The sequence below is a fragment of the Bufo bufo genome, chromosome 3, assembly GCF_905171765.1.
Source record: "Bufo bufo chromosome 3, aBufBuf1.1, whole genome shotgun sequence".
Taxonomy (NCBI): domain Eukaryota; kingdom Metazoa; phylum Chordata; class Amphibia; order Anura; family Bufonidae; genus Bufo; species Bufo bufo.
This window is the reverse complement of record NC_053391.1, coordinates 579545940-579570121: the sequence shown is the minus strand read 5'-3', so window position 1 is coordinate 579570121 and position 24182 is coordinate 579545940. Positions and strand designations below refer to the sequence as shown.

General features: G+C 40.3%; 1 protein-coding gene across 2 annotated transcripts in view; it reads right to left on the bottom strand.

Moving 5' to 3' along the window:
- Window positions 1–24182, bottom strand: part of OS9 (OS9 endoplasmic reticulum lectin) — a 109758-nt gene that overhangs the window by 20340 nt on the left and 65236 nt on the right. Inside the window, exons 12-13 of one of the 2 annotated variants that reach the window (XM_040425766.1) lie at window positions 13132–13327; window positions 2329–2490 (exon numbers count right to left, since the gene is read on the bottom strand). In XM_040425766.1, the coding sequence (XP_040281700.1) occupies window positions 2329–2490; window positions 13132–13327 (358 nt within the window). The remainder of the gene's footprint in view (window positions 1–2328; window positions 2491–13131; window positions 13328–24182) is intronic. The other variant, XM_040425767.1, reaches the window with a different exon arrangement.

Here is a 24182-nt window from a genome sequence, read left to right as displayed (position 1 = left end):
TTAGTATACATACATATGAGAGGTTTATGTATATTTTTTACCCTACACCTTTTCTTCTGAACTGTTCTTGTCCCTCCTTCCATTTCTCCCCCAGTCCCACTAGCTTGCCCCCGGTCTCTATCTGCACTATCTTCCCCTTCTATAGTGTAATTACCCTCCCCCCCAGTCCCTAGTTTAAACACTCCTCCAACCTTCTAGCCATCTTCTTCCCCAACACAGCTGCCCCTTCCCCATTGAGGTGCAGCCCGTCCCTACGATAGAGCCTGTAGCCGACAGTGAAGTCGGCCCAGTTCTCCAGGAACCCAAACCCCTCCATCCTACACCAGTTCTTGAGCCACTTGTTAATTTCCCTAATCTCCCGCTGCCTTTCTTGTGTGATCAGCCATCTCCTTTTTTCATTCTCCTATCCAAACTTTACCAGTAGGCAAACCCCCTTTAATTTGCAAACTTATGAAGGGCATTAAGTTTCGAAGACCTCCTACTCCCAAATATAAATTCTATTTGGGACGTCAATTTGGTATTGAACTTGTTTTTAAATTAGGAGGATAATGATCTCCTTCCGTTGAAATTGTTGTTATTTAAATTAACCATGTTACTATGCCTAATATATTTTAAACGCGTGTCAGATGTCCGATCGTTAGACATTTCTCGTAGACAATTCCTACCACAAGGAGTTCAATTTTCTATTGTTTGTCGTACAAAAACTAATATCTCTTCAGTTTTCTACCCTGCCTTCTCTTTACAGGAAAAACTTTGTGTAGTTAGGTGTCTACAATCCTATGAACGTAGAACTCTACCTCTCAGGAATCCATCGGTATCCCAACTCCTTATTTCATATTGCAAACCCCATTTACCAGTGTCACCAGCAACCCTAGCTAGATGGGTCTCTCAAACTATGTCCTTAGCTGGGGTGGATACTTCTCTTTTTGGAGCACACTCCACTAGAGGAGCTATGTCTACTAAAGTTAGACAAGCCGGAGGATCTTTATCTGACATTTTAAAAGCAGCCAACTGGACTTCCAAAATCAACTTTTAAAACTTTTTATTTTTGACCGGAATCACACGCTTCCGTGGTATTGTTCAATAACCAGTAACTAGGTCTTAATAATTTGTTTATAGTCATATCTTAGAACATAAGCTTTGAACTTGCATAATGGAGTCTCCTGTTTTGACTTAAAATTGAAGATTTTCCTAGTTTTAATGAAGGAAAATATAGATTTTATGAAAGACAGGAGACTAACAATATCCCACCCTATTGACCAGACCCTTGTTTCTTCTTTTAGTTTAAAAACACCTATTATATTCAAGATCGTTTGGTTCTCAATGGGGTCATTGAATTCAAATTTAGTCTCCAACGACTGTGTTTACGATGGATGTCTATCTTCCTTATTTTCCTGCTATCCTTCACCATATCATCAAGAAAGAAGGACATTACTATGTTGGATTAAACCTTATATAACCTACGCTGCCTGCTCATTGGCTACTCCTGAATGCTGATTTACATATTTTTTATTTTTTTTCTCTGTTTATATTAACTACTTTGCTGCTGGAAGTAAAAAGAAAGAGCAAGCATAATGTTAGTCTCCTGTCTTTCATAAAACCTATATTTTCCTTCATTATACTAAGAAAATCTTTAATTGCTGTCCCATGCAAGTGAATGGAATGAGCAGTTGTAAAAACACTGCATGGTCGCTGCAAATGAGAAGACACACAGGTAATTGTGAAGAGGAAGCAGCGCTACACACAGGTAATTGTGAAGAGGAGCGACGCTACTCCTCCAAACAGCTGATCATTAATGGTGCCGGTAGTCGGAACCCCGACAATATGATATTGATGACCTGTCCTGAGGATAGGTCATCAATATCTATGCACTTCTCATTTTTTCATTTTCCACTAGTGTCTAACGTTTGAAGTGTCTCATTCATAAAGGCTGTGGTAAAACGGACTGTAGATAAAACACACCATTACAATACTGATTGCTTGCGGTGGTGATAAAATTCACGACAGCAAATATTAGTTCATGTAGAGCATGGCTGACTAAACAGTGTTCTGGTGTGTCATGTACGAGAAAGTTATTTTTAGTACTGTAGATAGAGAGAAGAGCTAGTAATCACACTTTGCAGACAGAGAACACATCCTCTGCAATGGATTCTACAGAACATGGCGGTAGAGATGCTTCCATAGCCCAGATTACACACTGTACATATACACTTTCCAGGGACGCATACCAAAATGCTGCCTATAAAAGGGTAAAAAGCCCATTGCACCAGGACATCCTACTAAAGGCAAACAGCACGAGGAGCCAGATCAGCAGCACGAGGAGCCTACCTTCTGCCTTCAGGCCTTCCTTTTCAAGCAGGTCTTTAACAACAGTCTCAATGTGTCTCAGTTGTGGGTTTTCGCTGCTCATTTCCTTTCTCTCGGGATGCTCAGAACTACCCCGTCGTATCTTTGTGACCCTGACTTTTACACGTCCATCCGAACGGTCATCTAATATGAAGAAGGTTATAGGAAAATTGAACCCATCAATTTACTATTATAAATAACAGGGTACAACTAAATGGAGTAGGTAATGGCCGTTCGGGTGAGTCAAGTGCACAATGTGAGACACTTAAAGAGGGCCCATCATCTCTGCTGACATGTCTCGTTAAGTAAAAAACTTAGTAAATTCTTGTATTCCCCATGAGAAATAATCTTGGAACATCTTTTCTTATAAATAAGTGTTGGGTGCTACCATTCCTCTGGCCAAAAGGGGTGTGTTTCTACATAGTCTGACACGGTCAGTGCTGATTAGACAGTTTCAGAGTCTGCAGGAACACACTGCCAACCAGTAGAACTCCAGTTGTCAATGGTTTAATAGGGTGGGGGGGGGGGGGGGACTGGTCTGACCCCTAACACCCCCACGATCAGCTGTTTGAAGAGGCAGTGGCGCTGCGGTGAGCTCTGCGGCCTCCTCCTAGGCCAGTGATGTCACATTCATCGGTCACATGACCTACAGTACATGCAGCTCAGTCCCATTCAAGTGAAGGTGCACACAAACAGGGTACGGTGCTGGGCTTGGTATGTTGCGAGGAAGTCCCAGCCCTTACTGGAGCACCACGGCCTCTTCAAACAGTAGGTCAGAGGTGGTGCTCGGTGTCGTACCCCCACCTATCAGGTACTGATGACCTCCCAATATTGAACTCCCAGAAAACCCCTTTAATATATTTCTAGGAGAAATAACAGAGGAATAGCACAGTGCACAGCTATAAGAAAAGATGATCCACAATTATTTCATGGGGCATACATTTACTAAAACAGACATGTCAGAAGTGGGGACCAGTCCTCTTTAATGAGCAGGACAGAAGTAGCAGAAAAGAGCAGGTTAAGGAAAGGAAGAGCCGAAAGCAAAATTAGAAGCAGCCTGTGTTCTGGCTCATATTACCAATCCAGAACACAGTAATACAAAATCCCCCAAAAAGTCTGCACTATGCAGCACATGACATCCATACAGAATAGAACCAGTTTATACAAATGCTCACCAGCCTGCAAACCATGCATCACCTGTGGTTTACACCATACCCTATTTATCCATGTCAACCACACCAAGGACAGACAACAGAATTAGTATAAACCCACTATCTAGAATCAGAACATCAAGTACAATCAGTGACCCAGTGGTCCATCACTACGATACCTTTCAACCATTTGGGGATGGAACTTTCAAGCAAAATCCCATGAAAACCTATGATCACCCAGACCAGATATCCCTAATTAAACCGGTCACAAGGAGTGGAGACCTCTTCAGTCAGTAAAAAGCTAATTTTTAGTAACTGCCCACAAGGAGAAGAGGACAAAGAGAATCATTTACAGAAAAGGAACAGAAATGACTGATCGGGAACGAGAAGAAACAAAATAAGACAAAGAATAAATATATAGATTGGCACTCTAACAGTCGGGACCACTAGGAAGCGGTTTAAATAAAAGATCAAAAGTTTATTAAAAAGTTCTAAAAATATATAAAATATCAAATAACATTAATGATCTAAAAAATTTTGCATACACAGATGACATCCACTAATGAATGGATAACCCCCTCTGTGTATAACTATTGATGGCTAAAACTCCAAAAATGCATGAATAGTAAAATAAATTCCAGGCTGAAAAAGAGATAGGTTATTAATAAAAACTTGTTCTATAGCTTACTTCCACATTAAAGTAAGCTGATATATTAAAAATAAAATTGCGATAAATAGCTGTCTAATGTTGTTCCATACAGCGTCTCCAATGTGTCTAATCCTGTTTTTAAACACTCTTTGGTAACATATTATACCGATTTATGTGGATATTTTTGATGCATTGTACTGCAGTATAGATGCGGTACCGCAGTCCCTTGTACAGTATAGCAGAGTGTCGAAGGCTGGAATGTATGGCCTTTATTGGTCTAAGCCAGTAAGTGTCTCTTTCCAAAAAATGTTCAGTAAGTACCAGTCATGTCGTTTCAACAGTGACACAAATGCATGTGCCGACATATGGAAATACTGCAGATTGTTACCTGTTCATTACGCAACACAGCGGAGCACCATGATATGGATTATATGTCTTCCACTAATCTGGACCAATAAATGACTTTCTCCAAGTGCTCCAACAGTATTCAGCAAGTGTTCACCCTGTTTTTGTTAATGTTTGTACATACACTCACCTAAAGAATTATTAGGAACACCTGTTCCATTTCTCATTAATGCAATTATCTAGTCAACCAATCACATGGCAGTTGCTTCAATGCATTTAGGGGGGTGGTCCTGGTCAAGACAATCTCCTGAACTCCAAACTGAATGTCAGAATGGGAAAGAAAGGTGATTTAAGCAATTTTGAGCGTGGCATGGTTGTTGGTGCCAGACGGGCCGGTCTGAGTATTTCACAATCTGCTCAGTTACTGGGATTTTCATGCACAACCATTTCTAGGGTTTACAAAGAATGATGTGAAAAGGGAAAAACATCCAGTATGCAGCAGTCCTGTGGGCGAAAATGCCTTGTGGATGCTAGAGGTCAGAGGAGAATGGGCCGACTGATTCAAGCTGATAGAAGAGCAACGTTGACTGAAATAACCACTCATTACAACCGAGGTCTGCAGCAAAGCATTTGTGAAGCCACAACACGCACAACCCTGAGGCGGATGGGCTACAACAGCAGAAGACCCCACCGGGTACCACTCATCTCCACTACAAATAGGAAAAAGAGGCTACAATTTGCACGAGCTCACCAAAATTGGACTGTTGAAGACTGGAAAAATATTGCCTGGTCTGATGAGTCTCGATTTCTGTTGAGACATTCAAATGGTAGAGTCCGAATTTGGCGTAAACAGAATGAGAACATGTATCCATCCTCTGATGGCTACTTCCAGCAGGATAATGCACCTTGTCACAAAGCTCGAATCATTTCAAATTGGTTTCTTGAACATGACAATGAGTTCACTGTACTAAAATGGCCCCCACAGTCACCAGATCTCAACCAAATAGAGCATCTTTGGGATGTGGTGGAACGGGAGCTTCGTGCCCTGGATGTGCATCCCTCAAATCTCCATCAACTGCAAGATGCTATCCTATCAATATGGGCCAACATTTCTAAAGAATGCTATCAGCACCTTGTTGAATCAATGCCACGTAGAATTAAGGCAGTTATGAAGGCAAAAGGGGGTCCAACACCGTATTAGTATGGTGTTCCTAATAATTCTTTAGGTGAGTGTATATCGGCATATAGAGTTATTGTTGGTTACTCACGATGTCATGCATTTTCATAAGTGTACAGTCTTATCTGAAGATATTATAGTCTAAATATCAATGCTCATTGCCTTTAAGTGTAAAGTCAGATTGAACTACAGTCTAAAATCTTTTCTGTAGGATTGAAATAGGCCAAGATGAGTTCATGCTGAGTTCAATTTGGGTAACATGTTTGTAACGGACATAGAGTGTATTGTCTTTTAAAAATTATTGTGAGCAGATTTAGTGTATCTGTTAATACTATAATGGGTCCTACAGACATGTGTCTGAGAGATAACCATTTAAATAGCAATGTAGAAAAAGTCTACCTTATAGGAAGCATTTGGTGTATGAATGTCCCATTCAGGTCTTCATAATTATATCCTATATATTCCTGTGTGGTGTATTTAGATTTGCAACATATCTTAACCAATGAATTATATAATATGTCATCTATTTGTAACAGTGTGTTATATATTTTAGATCTATAAATAATCTCATTTAGAATATATATTTTATGCCATGTATATTTCACTGACTGGATATAAACTTTTTAAGGTTTAGAAAGTATTAAAGTTGTCTTCCTACTAATTGGATTTCATGAGGAGAGCTGAATATAATTAGCCAGCCATGTGGGCAAGTTAATGAACCCGGATGTCAAGTAAAAGGGCCCATTGTCCATTGTCTATAAAGAAAACGTCGAAGATGGTGACTCCAACATGTCTAGATTATGGGTAATTAAAAGTGTCAGGAAGAAACCCTTAATACTGATGTATACTGGAAGGGTTAAAAGGTCATGTGAACGTATTATTAGGTATTTAGACTTAATGTTTGAAATTGTTATGTGGTACAACAGTGCCATCTAGAGGTAGATGGATGATATTTTATAACTTGTTTTCTCTAGCATAATCAAGGGTTAAGATTACATCATAGTGGTATTAACATACGTTACACCCTCCTCAGTTGATTGGGAGATCATAATCCAGGAGGTGGTAACGTAAGATATCACGGAGGATAAGTACTGCTGGATAGGAACATGGGAAGAGATCAAACCATGAGATCAAACCATCAGATCAGATCACAAGAAACAGGGTCCTCATAAGAAAGAAAAGATCCATAAAGGATATCAAAAGAAACTTGAATTACATTTTGACCAGTAGAGAACTCCTGAGAACTGGTCCCATCCGAAACTCTGTCCATCCTTGTCTTGGTAATGTATATTATTTATCGCTTGTAATATTAATAAGATATTCCTCTCAGCATATAGTCAAGAGTTTCCATACTGTGGGAACGTATAGTGGTAAATACCTCCCTAATACTAGTTGTCCTCTTAGCAAAGATGCATATTGCTAATGGGAGATTAGACATTGTCTGAGTAGAGGAAAAACTCTGGGAAATTATATTTCCATAGTCTGATTGCTGAGTAGGGTATAATATCATATTAATATCATATATATTTTTGATTGTCATAGGCTGAGACAGAGTCAAGGGACAACATTTATTGTTCCTGTATTTTGTCATTTTATAACCTGTATGGTAAACAGAAAATCCTGAGTTTCTCTTGATAAATTAAATTATTGGTCTGTTTGATAAAGATATAGCATTTATATCTTATCATATGTAACTTTAAATAATTCTGTGCTGGTGAGAAAGTGATAGTGGGTTACACCACCATCTAGTGGTGGTTTGTTGGTACTGCGTTAATTTATCTATCCATTGATCTAATGTCTGTTTTATATTGGATTTTTACTCCTTTATAAATAAATTACATATATTTTGCATAATTGATGGCCCCTTTGTTTTCATTAATTGCATAAATTAAATTTAGAGTCTCAAGATAAACAAAAAGGCGTTTTATGTCCGCCTAGTGGATTTCCTGACTGATTTCCATATTTTATTGACATTTTATTTTTTATATAAAAGATTTATATTTTATATAAAAGATATACCTTGACAACGATTTGTGGCGGATAAGCGAAGGAAGTGGGGCCTGCCGTGGCGTCCCACGTGGTCTTCAGCACTTAGCGTCTTACCTCCACGCCTGTATCTCTATTGTGAGTGATTTTAAAATATCAGGTGTTAAATCCAAATCTTTATGGCATTAGGGAAGTTTCGCCAGCTGTTAATGTCTCTGCGATAACTCCAGCCGTAAGTTCGGCATCTCGTAGCTCCCGGGAAATGTAAGGAAAATTATTGTGAAGCGCTTCTTCCGTTTTAATTTCCGATAGAAATTCAATTAACCATATCCCAAAAAGAAGAGATATTTGCGAGCGACTTAGTTGATACCAGACGCGTTTCGGAGTAAATCCTTACTCCATCAGTGGCTGCACTCGCTTGGACTGTCTGGTAAATTGATAGCCTTAGCTCTCTGCTTAATTAGAAAAGCTGGAGTGGATTTAGGAATATAAATTGATATATCTTATGATATTGCGGTTCTTGTGCGATTTCCATGTGTTTTTTGGTCTATAGTTTCATAATTCGCTATATCATACATCTGATATATTTTATGTACCAATGTTTGCTGTCCTTACGAATCACATAAAAACTTAAAAAATGTAAAAATATAATTTCAGAAATACATTTGATGCGATATATTCGTTTTAGAATGGAGTCGAGATACATCCCCATTCTTTCATCCATAGTTACAATCGCTTAGATTTCCATGTTTTTTTATTTTCTTAGTTAACATATATAGTATATGATTTTCTGAATTTACATATATGATATATTGTTTATTATTTCTTACCCCAATGATAGGGCTAAGAAATATATATGGAGAGATATAAAGATATCTAAAAGAATAATATCTAAGAAAAGAAGCTGAAAGAGGATATATTAACCCCTATAGTATATCTGCTGTGTCAGGGATGGAGCTAATTTGTATTCATGATCAGAACAATGTATATAGGATGGGGGCTCTCCACCAAGGTAGGATCTCCGCGCTGGTAAACAGCCTGACTGAGATCCTCCGTCACAGAGGGCACCGACCCGTAGAATTAGAGAAAGCCCAAAATTTCAAGTTCAGCATTCAGCCCACCTAGTAGAAGTCTGCGAAAATTGAAAATTCGTCTGGATTCCGCTCTTGACATTCTTGCAATGTGGTCGCCCCCTTTTCCAATGTCGTTCTATTTGTTGTAATGCAGCAAAGGTAAGTCCTGCATTGGAACAGGTGTGGAGGTAAGACGCTAAGTGCTGAAGACCACGTGGGACGCCACGGCAGGCACCGCTTCCTTCGCTTATCCGCCACAAACAGTGAGAAACCAACAATAACTCTATATGCCGATATATGTACAAACATTAACAAAAATAGGGTGAACACTTGCTGAATACTGTTGGAGCACTTGGAGAAAGCCTATCGGTACAGGAAGCTAGCCATCGGTCCAGATTAGTGGAAGACATATAATCCATATCATGGTGCTCCGCTGTGTTGCGTAGTAAACCGGGAACAATCTTCAATATTTCCATATGTCGGCACATGCATTGTGTCACTGTTGAAATGACATGACTGGTACTTACTGAACATTATTCGGAAAGACAATTACTGGCTTAAACCAATAAAGGCCATACATTCCAGCCTTCGACACTCTGCTATACTGTACAAAGGACTGCGGTACCGCATCTATACTGCAGTACAATACATCAAAAATATCCGCATAAAGCGGTATAATATGTTACCAAAGAGTGTTTAAAAACAGGATTAGACACATTGGAGACGCTGTATGGAACAACATTAGACAGCAATTTATCGCAATTTTATTTTTAATATATCAGCTTATTTTAATGTGGAAGTACAGTAAGCTATAGAACACATTTTTATTGATAACATATTATCTCTTTTTCAGCCTGGAATTTATTTCACTATTCATGCATTTTTGGAGTTTTAGCCATCAATAGTTATACACAGAGGGGGTTATCCATTCACTAGTGGACGTCATCTGTGTTTGCAATATTTTTTAGATCATTAATGTTATTTGATTTATATATTTTTATCTTTAGTACTTTTAATAAACTTTAATCTTTTATTTAAACCGCTTCCTAGTGGTCCCGACTGTTAGAGTGCCAATCTATATTTATTCTTTGTCATAATTTTTTGATCGGGGTGTATCAAAAGATTGCAGCACCTTACCATAGTAGCAAGGGGTAAGCCGTCCTATATATATTTTCCTCGAAGAAACAAAATATGCCAGTGACACCTAACATTTCTAGATGCTCTACATCAAATACACATTTACATCTGTCTGAAGAGGGATTTATCTTCTTGCCTGAATCCTAATACAGCAAAAAGTCATCTTTAATTTACAGGACGACCCTGGTTACAGTTGTGTCTCAGACTGGTCGGGCGAGTACTCCTGCACAACCCCTTAAAAGGGGACCTGTCATATTCAGTATCCACCACATCCCACGCACTCAGAAGCAGGACAGAGCAGCCTCCTATCTACTCCCCCATTGTGTTATAATGGCGGGACCATTGTATAAAACAAGCACTTTTTACCTATTGTGTCACCCCCATCTCCTCATAGATTGTAAGCTCTTGTGAGCAGAGTCCTCATTCCTCTGGTTTTAAATTGTTGACCTGTTTGCCACTAAGTTATTTATGACTTTGTACTTGAACCCCCGAATTGTAAGACGTTGTGGCATATGTTGGCGCTATATAAATAAATATACAAACGGAAAATGCAAATGTGATCGCACACTGCATCCAGCACTCTGCCCTCCATGCTGGATGAGACATTGGTTTATATTTTGGCCAAAGCATAGTAAGCCACTCACCGCGTCAAGGCTGTCTCATGAGTGGTCCCTAACTCTTGTTCCTACCTGTTCATGGGCCATGACAGCCACATAAAATATGGTAGGTTCAGCATGCGTGTTGGTACTTGCATCCCTGGATCCGATGAAAGCTGTAATAGCACCGGACGGGGTTACAAGCAAAGTGTACTTGGCTTGCATGCTGACCTGCATTCCCTGGATTTTATGTGGCTGTCATGGCCCATGAACAGGTAGGAACAAGAGTTAGGGACCACTCATGAGACAGCCTTGACGCGGTGAGTGGCTTACTATGCTTTGGCCAAAATATAAACCAATGTCTCATCCAGCATGGAGGGCAGAGTGCTGGATGCAGTGTGCGATCACATTTGCATTTTCCGTTTGTATATGTATTTCGCCATAGTGATGTGCACCTGCAGCAGGTTGTGCTGACCCAACCCCTTATTTTTTTCTTTGTGCTATATAAATAAAGATTATTATTATTATTATTATTATATTCTTTATGCTGCCCTCGCTAAGGCAGAACAAAGTATTGACACACACGTTGAATTCACTGATCGGTCACTCATCTGGTGAGAATTTACAGTTTAATGCTGACCGCATGAGCTCGAGAAGAGTCACATGCTGCCAGAGAAGAGTCCGGCTTATTCATGAGCTCTCTATCCCCACCCACTTATTGATAATTGACATTCTAGGGAGGAAACTAAGGAGAGAACTGTCAATTATCTGCAAGTGGCGGGTGGGGGTGGTCAGGTGTCAGTATTAGGACTCTTCTCTGGTAGCATGTGACTCTTCACCTAGCGCACGCTGGCAGCATTAAACTAAGTTCTCAGTAAATCTGTTCATTTATCTGATAAATGACCACAGATTTAAAAATGTCTGTCACTACTTTACGCTGCCCTCAGTGAGGACAGCACAAGGATATCATGGGTTCCCTTTAAGTATCAAAGTAAATTTCAAAGTAATATCTCATCCTGTTTAGCATTTGCACAATTAGCTTTCCTTCCAAAAAGAAAAGACAGCCATGCCTATCGGATGTCAGCAGATGGGCTAATTTTCAAATATTTTTCCCAGAAACCCAAAGTGATGACTGGCTTACAATACTCTTAATACGTACGTGGCACTCTCCATGAGGACAAATGGTACCCCAACCAAGTCCTCTCAGGTAGACGAGAACATTTTCTTTGCTCAGTGTTGTTAAAGGGTAGTTACCCAGAAAGGGCTGGATTCCTTGTATGAGCTTGCATGTCTCTTTTCCAGAAAAGCATTATGTGAGGACACAGGCATGGCAGTAGATAAGAAAATTCTTATTCTGAAAAAGGACTTGTTGAAAAGATTGAAGCTACCACAGGGGAAAAACTTGAGGAAAAAGCGCTGATTGAACAGTTCAAGGCTACCTCCAAACTCTTTGTGTATATATAAAAAATAATAATATAAAGTATAATAATAATGGAAAAATTGATATATGAAGCACAAGGAGTATAACTGAGCAAATTGATTCTACCAATTTAGAATTCAACCTGAATAAAAATAAATAAAAAAAAGGAAACAGATTCTTATAAACATGGATTTTTTTGTGATTCGATTGAGAGATAGGAGAGACACAAAAAACATGCATTTCAGCAGTAATTTCAAAAGGACAGAGAAAAAAAAGGTATGCAAAATTAGAATCAGTAATAATTACTATTTTTTTTTTTCTCAGCAAAGCTAATTTGAATATCTTTCCGAGAATCCCAAAGATATGCAAATACATTTTCCAAGCTGCCTAACCTACAATAGCCATCACATATATTAAGTGGCGTCCATAATACCGTAGAATTAGTGCCCACCCAAGGCCTCTCAGCTAAAAAAAAAAATTTTTGGTCTGCTTTGCTCTGATAAAAAGCTTTTGTCCAAAAAGAGCTGTTGGTAGATGAGAAGGCTGACTTGGCTATTGTCTTAGCTATGTTAAAAAGGAAAACGGAGTGTCTTATACCAGGAACCCAGCACTTTAACAGTTGAGCAAGGAAAATTTGTTTCGCTGCCTGAGAGGCCTTGGTTGGAGTAGTATTTCTTCTTCTGAAGAGTGCAGAGAACGGTTGCTAGTAAAAATATATGAAAATTAGCACATCTTACATCTGCTGGCATCAGATAGGCTTAGCTGTTTTTTTTTTTTGAAGGAAGGCTAATTTGAATATATCTTTCCCAGAAACCCAGAGGAGCATTGCATAGCCTACAAAAAAAACACATCTATTCTACGCATACTAGGCTCTCATCATTACGAGAAAGAGTACCCCCAGACAACACATATATTGCCCATGAACCCAAAGTGGCATACTAGTCTCTCCTACTCTCCTACTCTAGGTCCTAGGAGATCAAAGAATGTTCCATAGTAATTTTTAGGGTGATTAGAGTATATTTGATTTGGCTAGAATCGATTTGGGTCTGAATTAAAAAAAAAAAAATTATATTATATTATATTATATTATATTATATTATATTATATATATATATATATATATATATATATATATATATATATATATATATAAAAAAAAAAAATTGTGAATCGGACCCAAAACGAATTTCAAGAAATTCATCCATTTCTACTTAGTACAGTCACAGTCATTACATGCATTATATAACCTACCAGTTGTAACTTTGGCAGCAGGAATACTGTCGTCTGTTGTAACCTCGTTGCTCTCAGCCTGTGTCTCCTCTTCTTCTTCCACGGCAGTATTGTCCAGTTTATCAATCAACTTGTTCAATGTTGTGGCAAGTGATTTTGAGGCTTGTTTTCTATCAAACTCTCCCTTCAATCCTTCAGACTCCAACTCTTCCTGAGCCTACAAGATTGAATAGTTTCTAAATGAGCATAACATCATGAAAGACTATCGCCATATTCCTGCTCTGCCAGAGAATAGATCACCGGCACAAGAAAACGTATAGAGGGTTACCCTGCTGTATGTAACCAACAGGAAAGACATGTGGCCCTCCAGCTATGCGATTTCTTGGTACCTGTCCCAACTACTGGTCGGCAAGTATAAAATCTTGTGTGAATCATTATCATGCCGTGTTCATTTACAGTCAGCTGCATCAATAAGCATTGATAAATGACTTCCTAAAGTCAAAACACCCGTTATCTGAATGGCAACCTGTCACGTTCTGCACTCAGACTCATCTGTGTGTGGGGTGGTGAGCAGATTCACTAACTTGTGTTCTATTCACGTAGATCACTGCTCTATGTTTAGGAGGCCTGTAGTTGGTCCTAATCCATGATTAACAGCCTTCCCCAGAGCCTTACAGAGAATTTTCCCAGTGGGCCAATGCTCAGGGGGCCGCCCGATACCTCCTCATTACCGCTGGCCAGGTACATAATGATCTGATGCTCTCAGTGGTAATTAACACTGGGAGCATCAGGTACTTCTGTACCTTGCCGGGAGCCCTCCTAAATTCAATTGTCAGGCCACAGGGGGAAGATGCCTTTAGGCTGCATAAGAGGCAGCAACTTGGAGCAGGACTTAGGGAGCATACTATAGGGGACATTATTTGGGGAAATCCAGGCTGCACGATGAAGTTAGACCTGGCTTGGTGCTGTGGCCCACATCTGACCCAAGGAGGACAGAATGTGACAGCTAATGATGGCTGCTACTGAGGGAGAGCTTCTGGAGAGGTATTGTGTTGCACTATGGTATTGCTGACCCCGCTTACTTGTTTTGGCCACATCTACTTGTGTTGCCCACCTACAACACGGGGGCCACTTTTAGGTTTTCCCAGAGCTGCATTAAGTTTCCAGTCTACCCCTGGCCTTCCATGTATAAGCGTGCACATAACCAGCTGTCATTCACTGAACAGGACAACCCACTGGACTTGTAAGCAGGGGCGTAACTATCAGGGAAGCAGCTGCTTCGGGGCCCGGGCTTAGAAGGGGTGTCAGCAGGGCAGGGTTGCATGTACTATGATGTAAACTTCTGGCCTCACAGGCAGCAGGCAGCGTATAGTGGAGGGCCGCACTGAAGATAACAGCAGCTCTTGTCAGCAGCAGCCTATGCTGCTACCTTAAAAAATCTCCCTGGAGCTTCCTTAAGAACCCCCCCCCCCCCTCCCCAGTTTGCTCCTCTTCACTTACTGTCATATTACGGCAGGGCAGTAGTGCTCTTTGCTCCGCTATCAGTGTCTAGTCGGGACAGAGTGAGGGGGGGAGGGGAGGGGGGGCTGCACTGCTCTCTGAGGAGGAGACAGCCAGCCATGTGCTCGGGGGGTTAAAAACTCTTCTGGATCCTCCACAGCCTGACAAATCCATCTAGCCTGCATAAAAGGCAAGTGTATGTGTGTGATTATCTATCTCCTATCTATTATACTGTATATATATATATATATATATATATATATATATATATATATATATATATATATATATATATATATGTAACAGAACCTAGTTATCTCACCAGTTGAGGCATTTGGTGGAAATTTCAATGCATAAAATGCATATGTGAAATGAGAACCAGGCCTAAGACTATATAATGAATGTCTGTATATTTATACATTCCGCCCCATACTGAGGATGCATAGGGGAAATACACTGCCCAGTGGATGCTATTCCTGTAGTTGCTTGAAATTGGTTATGCTATTTTATTCTGTGTATTCAAGTAAGCAAGAGTCCACATCTCCATTTCATTTTCAGTTCTTCTGATCCGTCAGAAGAACAGAAAAAAAGGATCCTGTAAACAAATGGATCCTGTTGCATCCGTTATGCACATTTGGCATCCGTTTAAGCCATTTCTACCTGAGATCCGTTTTTTTTACAGAAAGAAAACTCCTGTACTTTTTTCCGTCTGATAGAACAGATCTCAGAAATGGCTCAAACGGATGCCAAATGTGCATAACGGATGCAGCAGGATCCATTTGTTTACAGGATCTTTTTTTTATACAAGATACATCCAGTTTTTTTTTTTTTTTGTTCTTCTGACACATCAGAAGAACGGAAAATTAAACGGAAATGTAAACTCTCCCTAATTATATTTATTGGCATTGTATAGTGTGTATAGCTGTAATATTGTGAAAGGCAGGAGCGTACCTATAGTGGAAGCAGGGGACGCAGCTACTGCGGGGCCTGAACTCAAAAGGGTCTACCTGAGATGAGGACTAAATTGTAAAAGGGCCCCCACAATAGTATTATATACAGTGACATGATATGCAGTATATGTGTGGGAAACGGACGAAGTCGCAGCAGGGCCTGGTCTGAGTGAGTGATTTTGACTAGCTGCAGGACTGGGGCCCATGAGGGGGGGGGGGGGGGATTCAATAATTTGGTGTGGGGCCCAGTCAGTTCTAGTTACGCCACTGCTTGTAAGGCTACTTTCACACTGGCGTTTTGGCTTTCCGTTTGTGAGATCCGTTCAGGGCTCTCACAAGCGATCCAAAATGCTCCGTCTGTGCAGATCCTGACATGCTGCTGGCAGATCCGACAGTGGCCCCCATTTGTGTGAATGCACCTACATTTTAAAAGGGGTTTACGAAAAATATTCTACAGTTTTCAAACCAGCACCTGGATCTCAGTACTTTTGTAATTGCATGTACGGTAATTAAAAATTTAGCATAGCCACCAAGTTGTTCAATAAAATAAATCTGTATAGCGCCACCTGCTGTTTGTACTTTCTTATTTCTTTGTCCTGCTCACTAAGAAGGCCGCACATGCTCAGTTTCATCCTTGAACTGCCTCCTGAGCTGTGATAGGCAGAGCATGGACACGCCCCCTGAGCTGCAGCAGAAAAGACACGCCCCTTGAGCTGCCAGCTTGATATAAATCTAGCATAGAAATGACCAGGGAGATCTCTGGACCCATGTGAGGTACAGGGCTGGTTCTAGCTTTGTTAGAGAGAGTGAGATTGTCATCTACTATTACGATCTGTGATATTTTTTACATTAGTCATGGGAAAACTCCTTTAATGTAAACTGCAGCAAAATGTGTCGCAATTTGGTACATCTAGGTTCAGAGAAATCTGAGCCTGGTTCAACACGAGCAGTGACTGAGAGAAAGGGGCGTGACTTTTGCAGAAAAAGAGGAGTCGTTTAACATATAGCTTTTTGCACCACAATTCCAGCACAAGGCTACCTGCGCATGTTGCGGAAAAACCACACACGTTTCCAGAGCCCAGCACCGCCCCGCATACTCAGAATCTCCTCCTTGCTCCCCGACGTCACAAAGCTAGAGCGCCGTAATCTCGCACATCGAGAGATTACGGCGCTCTAGCTTTGTGACGTCGGGAAGCAAAGAGGAGATTCGGAGGATGCGGGGCGGTGCTGGGCTACTTCACAGTGGGCGTGGCTGGGCTCGGAGTCAGAGAACGCTGGACTCATCTAAGGTTAATTTACATATCTATAAAATCGTTTTTTTTCCCCACAATAAAAGCACACAGAGCTATGGGAACTGGGTATTGCGGATGTGCTAGTGGCCATCTAGCAGCCCATGTCCTCAGCTCTATACACAAAATCCAGGTGACAGGTTCCCTTCAAGCTAAAGGATTAGTGCCCTATTATGTTCAACATGATAGGTTCACTTTAAAGGCTTTGTCTAATAGGGTGCATCGGCATTAGGACAGATCCCTTCAATTTAGAACATATTTGAAATTGCAATGAAATTAGCGCGCGCTTCTCAGCAGCCACCTGAAAACCAGTTTGGGAATGATCCTGTATAGTGAGCCCTGCCACGTTTGTGTCATTATAGAATGTCAGTTCAATGAATGCCGTCGTGCTCCCAACCTGTCAATTTTTTGTTAATTTAAGTAAGGGAACTTTATTCTAAGTTAAAGGGAATGTGTCATCAGAAAATGACCTCGTTTAAATTATATTTTTATGTTAAACATATTTGGGGGGGGGGGGGGGGGGCATGCCCTGACGCTGGAGGAGAGCGGCCGCAAGTATCAGGAGCTCCGCTGATCGGGGTGGATTCTGGCTATTTCACTGTTGTGTGAATGGGGATACATTTTTTTGGGGGAGGATAGAAAAAAAAATACTGCCAATAAGTTTTTGTGTTAGATTTTGCAGCATTCCATTTTCTGCATAAATAACATTATAGCTTTCTGTATGGGTCAGTACCATACATAAAAAAAAAAATAATAATAATAAGGAAAATTTGTTTACCTCACCTTTTACATTTTTGTTCTACGGAGCTATGTTAGGGCTTGATTTTTGCAGGAGGACTCGTAGTTGTCATCGGTATCATTTTGGAGTTCATAACACTTTTTGATCGCTTTTATGGATACGGTGATAACAAATATGTGGTGAGGATTTTGTTTTTGCCATTTTATTTCCATTGAAATGCTTTTTTCAATGAAAAAAGTGAATTTTTTGAAAATGGATATTTTTTGTTCAATAAAACTTTAACTTTTTAACCATTTACTAGTCCCACAAGGAGACTCTAACAGGTGATATTTAGATCGCTTCTATAAAAACTGTACAGCTTATGCAGTACAGTTTATTATACTGTCAGTGCTATACAGCCTGAAACGGATATACTGCAGGCAGGCCTGGGCTTTCATTAGGCCCTAGGCTGCCATATGAATACATCGGCTCAGTATTTCTGGTACAATACCATGTACCGTCATACTTCTTGCCAGATCCAATTCTGGCTTTAGCTCAAAAAAACTGTAGTGGCGATTTTCCAAACACCGTGTCAGTGAAATCACCCAAGTTTTTGCTGCCATTTTTAGCCAAATTTTTTGCACATGTGGTTTTTGATGTGTTCTGCAGTAAAAACACCAGCTCCAAATGTTTGTTAAAGGTCTATGGGAACAAGGAAATGCAGGACAGTTTTTTTTTTTTTTTTTTTCAAAGGGATTTTGTTCATTAGATGGCAAAAAAATGCAGGTGCCCTAAAAACCTGTGAGCATATTCTGCTGTAAAAAAAATAAAAAAATTCCAGTGTATAATTCATGTGTGAAAGGAAAAAAACACTCAATAATAAATAAAAAATTAGATTACTGAGCAAAACACATCACTTCATATACACTGCTCAAAAAAATAAAGGGAACACTTAAACAACACAATGTAACTCCAAGTCAATCACACTTCTGTGAAAACAAACTGTCCACTTAGGAAGCAACACTGAGTGACAATCAATTTCACATGCTGTTGTGCAAATGGGATAGACAACAGGTGGAAATTATAGGCAATTAGCAAGACACCCCCAATAAAGGAGTGGTTCTGCAGTGGTGACCACAGACCACTTCTCAGTTTCAATGCTTCCTGGCTGATGTTTTGGTCACTTTTGAATGCTGGCGGTGCTTTCACTCTAGTGGTAGCATGAGACGGAGTCTACAACCCACACAAGTGGCTCAGGTAGTGCAGCTTATCCAGGATGGCACATCAATGCGAGCTGCGGCAAGAAGGTTTGCCGTGTCTGTCAGCGTAGTGTCCAGACCATGGAGGCGCTACCAGGAGACAGGCCAGTACATCAGGAGACGTGGAGGCCGCCGTAGGAGGGCAACAACCCAGCAGCAGGACCGCTACCTCCGCCTTTGTGCAAGGAGGAACAGGAGGAGCACTGCCAGAGCCCTGCAAAATGACCTCCAGCAAGCCACAAATGTGCATATGTCTGCTCAAACGGTCAGAAACAGACACCATGAGGGTGATATGAGGGCCCGACATCCACAGGTGGGGGTTGTGCTTACTGCCCAACACCGTGCAGGACGTTTGGCATTTGCCAGAGAACACCAAGATTGGCAAATTCGCCACTGGCGCCCTGTGCTCTTCACAGATGAAAGCAGGTTCACACTGAGCACATGTGACAGATGTGACAGAGTCTGGAGACGCCGTGGAGAACGTTCTGCTGCCTGAAACATCCTCCAGCATGACCGGTTTGGCATTGGGTCAGTAATGGTGTGGGGTGGCATTTCTTTGGAGGGCCGCACAGCCCTCCATGTGCTCACCAGAGGTAGCCCGACTGCCATTAGGTACCGAGATGAGATCCTCAGACCCCTTGTAAGACCATATGCTGGTGCGGTTGGCCCTGGGTTCCTCCTAATGCAAGACAATGCTAGACCTCATGTGGCTGGAGTGTGTCAGCAGTTCCTGCAAGACGAAGGCATTGATGCTATGGACTGGCCCGCCTGTTCCCCAGACCTGAATCCAATTGAGCACATCTGGGACATCATATCTCGCTCTATCCACCAACAGACTGTCCAGGAGTTGGCAGATGCTTTAGTCCAGGTCTGGGAGGATATCCCTCAGGAGACCGTCCGCCACCTCATCAGGAGCATGCACAGGCGTTGTAGGGAGGTCATACAGGCACATGGAGGCCACACACACTACTGAGCCTCATTTTGACTTGTTTTAACCACTTCCCATCTGGGCCATTTGCCCCCTTCCTGACCAGGCCAAATTTTGCAAAACTGACATATCTCACTTTATGTGGTAATAACTTTGGAACGCCTTTATTTATCCAAGTCATTCAGAGATTGTTTTCTCGTAACACATTGTACTTCATGATAGTCATAAATTTGAGTCAAAATATTTCACCTTTATTTATGAAAAAATCCCAAATTTACCCAAAAATTCGAAAAATTCGCAATTTTCTAAATTTCAATTTCTCTGCTTTTAAAACAGAAAGTGATACCTCATAAAATATTTATTATTTAACATTCCCCATATGTCTACTTTATGTTGGCATCATTTTGGAAATGTCCTTTTATTTTTTTAGGACGTTAGAAGGCTTAGAAGCAATTCTTCAAATTTATAAGAAAATTGCCAAAACCCACTTTATAAGGACCAGTTCAGGTCTGAAGTCACTTTGTGGGGCCTACATAGTGGATACCCCCATAAATGACCCCATTGTAGAAACTACACCCCTCAAGGTATTCAAAACCGATTTTACAAACTTTGTTAACCCTTTAGGCGTTCCACAAGAATTAAAGGAAAATGGAGATCAAATTTTTAAATTTCACTTTTTTGGCAGATTTTCCATTTTAATCAATTTTTTTCTTTAACACATCGATGGTTAACAGCCAAACAAAACTCAATATTTATTACCCAGATTCTGCGGTTTACAGAAACACCCCACATGTGGTCATAAACTGCTGTATGGGCACACGGCAGGGCGCAGAAGAAAAGGAACTCCACATGGTTTTTAGATGCCATGTCCCATTTGAAGCCCCCTGATGCACCCTTACAGTAGAAACTCCCAAGAAGTGACCCCATTTTGGAAACTAGGGGATAAGGTGCCAGTTTTATTAGTACTATTTTTGGGTACATATGATTTTTTGATCATTCATTATAACACTTTATGGGCAAGGTGACCAAAAAATTTGTTGTTTTAGCACAGTTTCTATTTATTTATTTTTACAGCGTTCACCTGAGGGGTTCAGTCAAGTGACATTTTTATAGAGCAGGTTGTTACGGACGTGGCGATACCTAATATGTATACTTTTTCTCATTTATTAAAGTTTTACACAATAATAGCATTTTTGAAACCAAAAAAATGATGTTTTAGTGTCTCCATGTTCTAAGAGCTATAGTTTTTTTATTTTTTGAGAGATTTTCTTATGTAGGGGCTCATTTTTTGCGGGATGAGGTGACGGTTTTATTGGTACTATTTTGTGGGACATAAGCGTTTTTGATCACTTGGTGTTGCACCTTTTGTGATGCAAGGTGACAAAAATTGCTTGTTTTTTTTTTTTTTTTTTACGGTGTTCACCCGAGGGGTTAGGTCATATGATATTTTTATAGAGCTGGTTTTTACGGACGCGGCAATACCAAATATGTCTATTTTATTTTATTTTTTCTATTTTAAATTTTTTTTTTTTTATTCCTAACTTGGGAACTTTTTTTTTTTTACATGTGAAACTTTATTTTATTTTTTCAACCCTTTATTTTTTTTATTTTTTTTTTACACTTTTCGTCCCCCATAAGGTCATACAAGACCTCTGGGGGACATTTGCTTCACTTTTTCTTTTTTTTTTTCACAGTTGATTTCTCCTGTAACTGGGGCTGACATAGTAGCCCCAGTTACAGGACAAATACACCACTAGAGAGGCTGTACAGCAGCAATCCAGCGCTGTACAGCCTCAGAGCAGGGCTGATCGAGGTCTCTGAGAGACCTCACACAGCTCCTGCACACTCCGGTCACATGACCGCCGGGCCGGAACAGGAAGCGCACAGCGCTTCCTGCTCTGCAGACACAGCGCTCGGTGAGCGCTGTGTCTGCAGCGATCGTGAAGGCAGAGACACTTGGGAACTGTCCCTGCCTTGTCTTAGGGTTGCCCTGCTGTCACTGACAGCGGGCAACCCGATCAGCAGCTGCACGATTAGCGTGCAGCTGCTATTTCTGACAGGACGTTTTAAAACGTACTGTCAGAAATAGACGTCCACCCATAGGACGTTTATAGTCTATGGGCGGACGTGAGGCGGTTAAAGACATTACATCAAAGTTGGATCAGCCTGTAGTGTGTTTTTCCACCTTAATTTTGAGGGTGACTCCAAATACAGACCTCTATGGGTTAAAAAATTTGATTTCAATTTTTTAATTTTGTGTGATTTTGTTGTCAGCACATCTAGCACAACTATGTAAAGAACAAAGTATTTCAGAAAAATATTAAATTAATTCAGATCTAGGATGTGTTATTTTTGTGTTCCCTTTATTTTTTTGAGCAGTGTATAATAATAAAAGGTTAGCCATCAATATTACGCTAAAAAACAGATGCTTGGAAGAGGACTGGAGAATATAGCACAGTGACTAGCTGCCGTTTTCTCTTCGTATGGACAGATTTGGCACAAAAACTGCAGCACAACCATCTTCTGTCAACACATTAAGAAGCATAAACATAAAGTGAAAAAGTCACTTAGCTTTTCTACACAATATCAGAAACACGCAGCTGGTCAACAAGGTCACTTTCTCAGACCGTTGGAACATTCGCTAGGCCGCATGTATCAAATACTAAATGAGGTCTACTAGGGCCACCTAGTGGATGTGTGGAAGCACAAGAATAAATGAGTAAGCCTGGCTCTAAGCACAAATGCTGCAAGCATGACCCCGCTTTGGAGGAGATACCCGGGATAATTTATTAGAGATGTTCATTGAAGATAATCTGTGACTAGTTTTATAATTCATACTCCCCCCTCCATACCACTGACAACACTAGATGATGTACTGAAGAGTGGAGTGGGGAGCTCGGGGGGGGGGGGGGGGGTGTTACTGATTAATAAGGTTGTCTGGAATTTAAAAGTTGATAAAATGTATATTAAAAGAAGAAAAAAAAAGAAAAAAAAAAGTTGACATCACCGTTTAGCTTTCCCTTTCTCTGATCCATCAGAAGAGGAGGAAAAAACAAAAACAAAAAAACTGATTCGTTATTTTGAGCAGCAGTTATAATCAGCTAGCACTTATGGCTGATTTTTTTATTTTTTTTTTAAACATGAGTTATGATCAATTTGCATCAGTTCCGTCAGAAATCAGTGGTTTTTGACAGGAGAAAAAGTACTGCATATTTTTATATAATTTTTTTCCCCCTGTTCTTCTGACGGATCAGAAGAACAGAAATCTAAAGTGATGTGAACTTGGCCTTAGTGATGCCCACGGCTTACTTCCCGGTAGTGATGACTTCACATACATCCGGTGTGACTGCTTAGGACAATCACTGACCTGTGCCAAATGTATATCACATCATCTCTGCAAGGAAAGACCGGGAAGGGACCACCAGAATAGCAGCAGCAGACTGAACAGTTGATTTTTGTGGGTTTGTCTGCTTTCATTCAACTTTCCCCGTTAGTTACAGAGGGGGGGGGGGGGGGGAAACACATCACAAGGTTATTAATTTTATTTATTTTTTTAAATGTGTATGAACAGTTTCAAACCCTCTCCATTCCAGCACCACCAATCGACCCTCCCAGACAGATTTTTTGCAAATCTGACCAGTGTCACTTTGTGGTGATCACTTTAAAACGCTTTTACTTATCCAGGCCATTCTGAGATTGTTTTTTCGTCACATATAGTACTTCATGACACTGGTAAAATGAAGTAAATTTTTTTTTTTTTTTTGCACAAAAAAAAACAACCTAATTTACCAAAAATTTGGAAAAATTGTCAAATTTCAAAGTTTAAAGTTTCTCTACTTCTGTAATACATAGTAATACCCCCAAAAATTGTGATGACTTTACATTCCCCATATGTATACTTCATGTTTGAATTACTTTGGGAATGATGTTTTATTTTTGGGGGATATTACAAGGCTTAGAAGTTTAGAAGCAAATTTTGAAATTTTTCTGAAATTTACAAAAATCCAATTTTTAGGGACCAGTTCAGGTCTGAAGTCACTTTGCGAGGCTTACATAATAGAAACCGCCCAAAAATGACCCCATTCTAGAAACTACACCCCTCAAGGTATTCAAAACTGATTTTACAAACTTTGTTAACCCTTTAGGTGTTGCACAAGATTTAATGGAAAATAGAGATACAATTTCAAAATTTCACTTTTTTGGCAGATTTTCCATTTTAATATTTTTTTTCCAGTTACAAAGCAAGGGTTAACAGCCAAACAAAACTCAATATTTATGGCCCTGATTCTGTAGTTTACAGAAACACCCCATATATGTGGTCGTAAACTGCTGTACGGGCACACGGCAGGGCGCAGAAGGAAAGGAATGCCATACGGTTTTTGGAAGGCAGATTTTGCTGGACTGTTTTTTTTTTTACACCATGCCCCA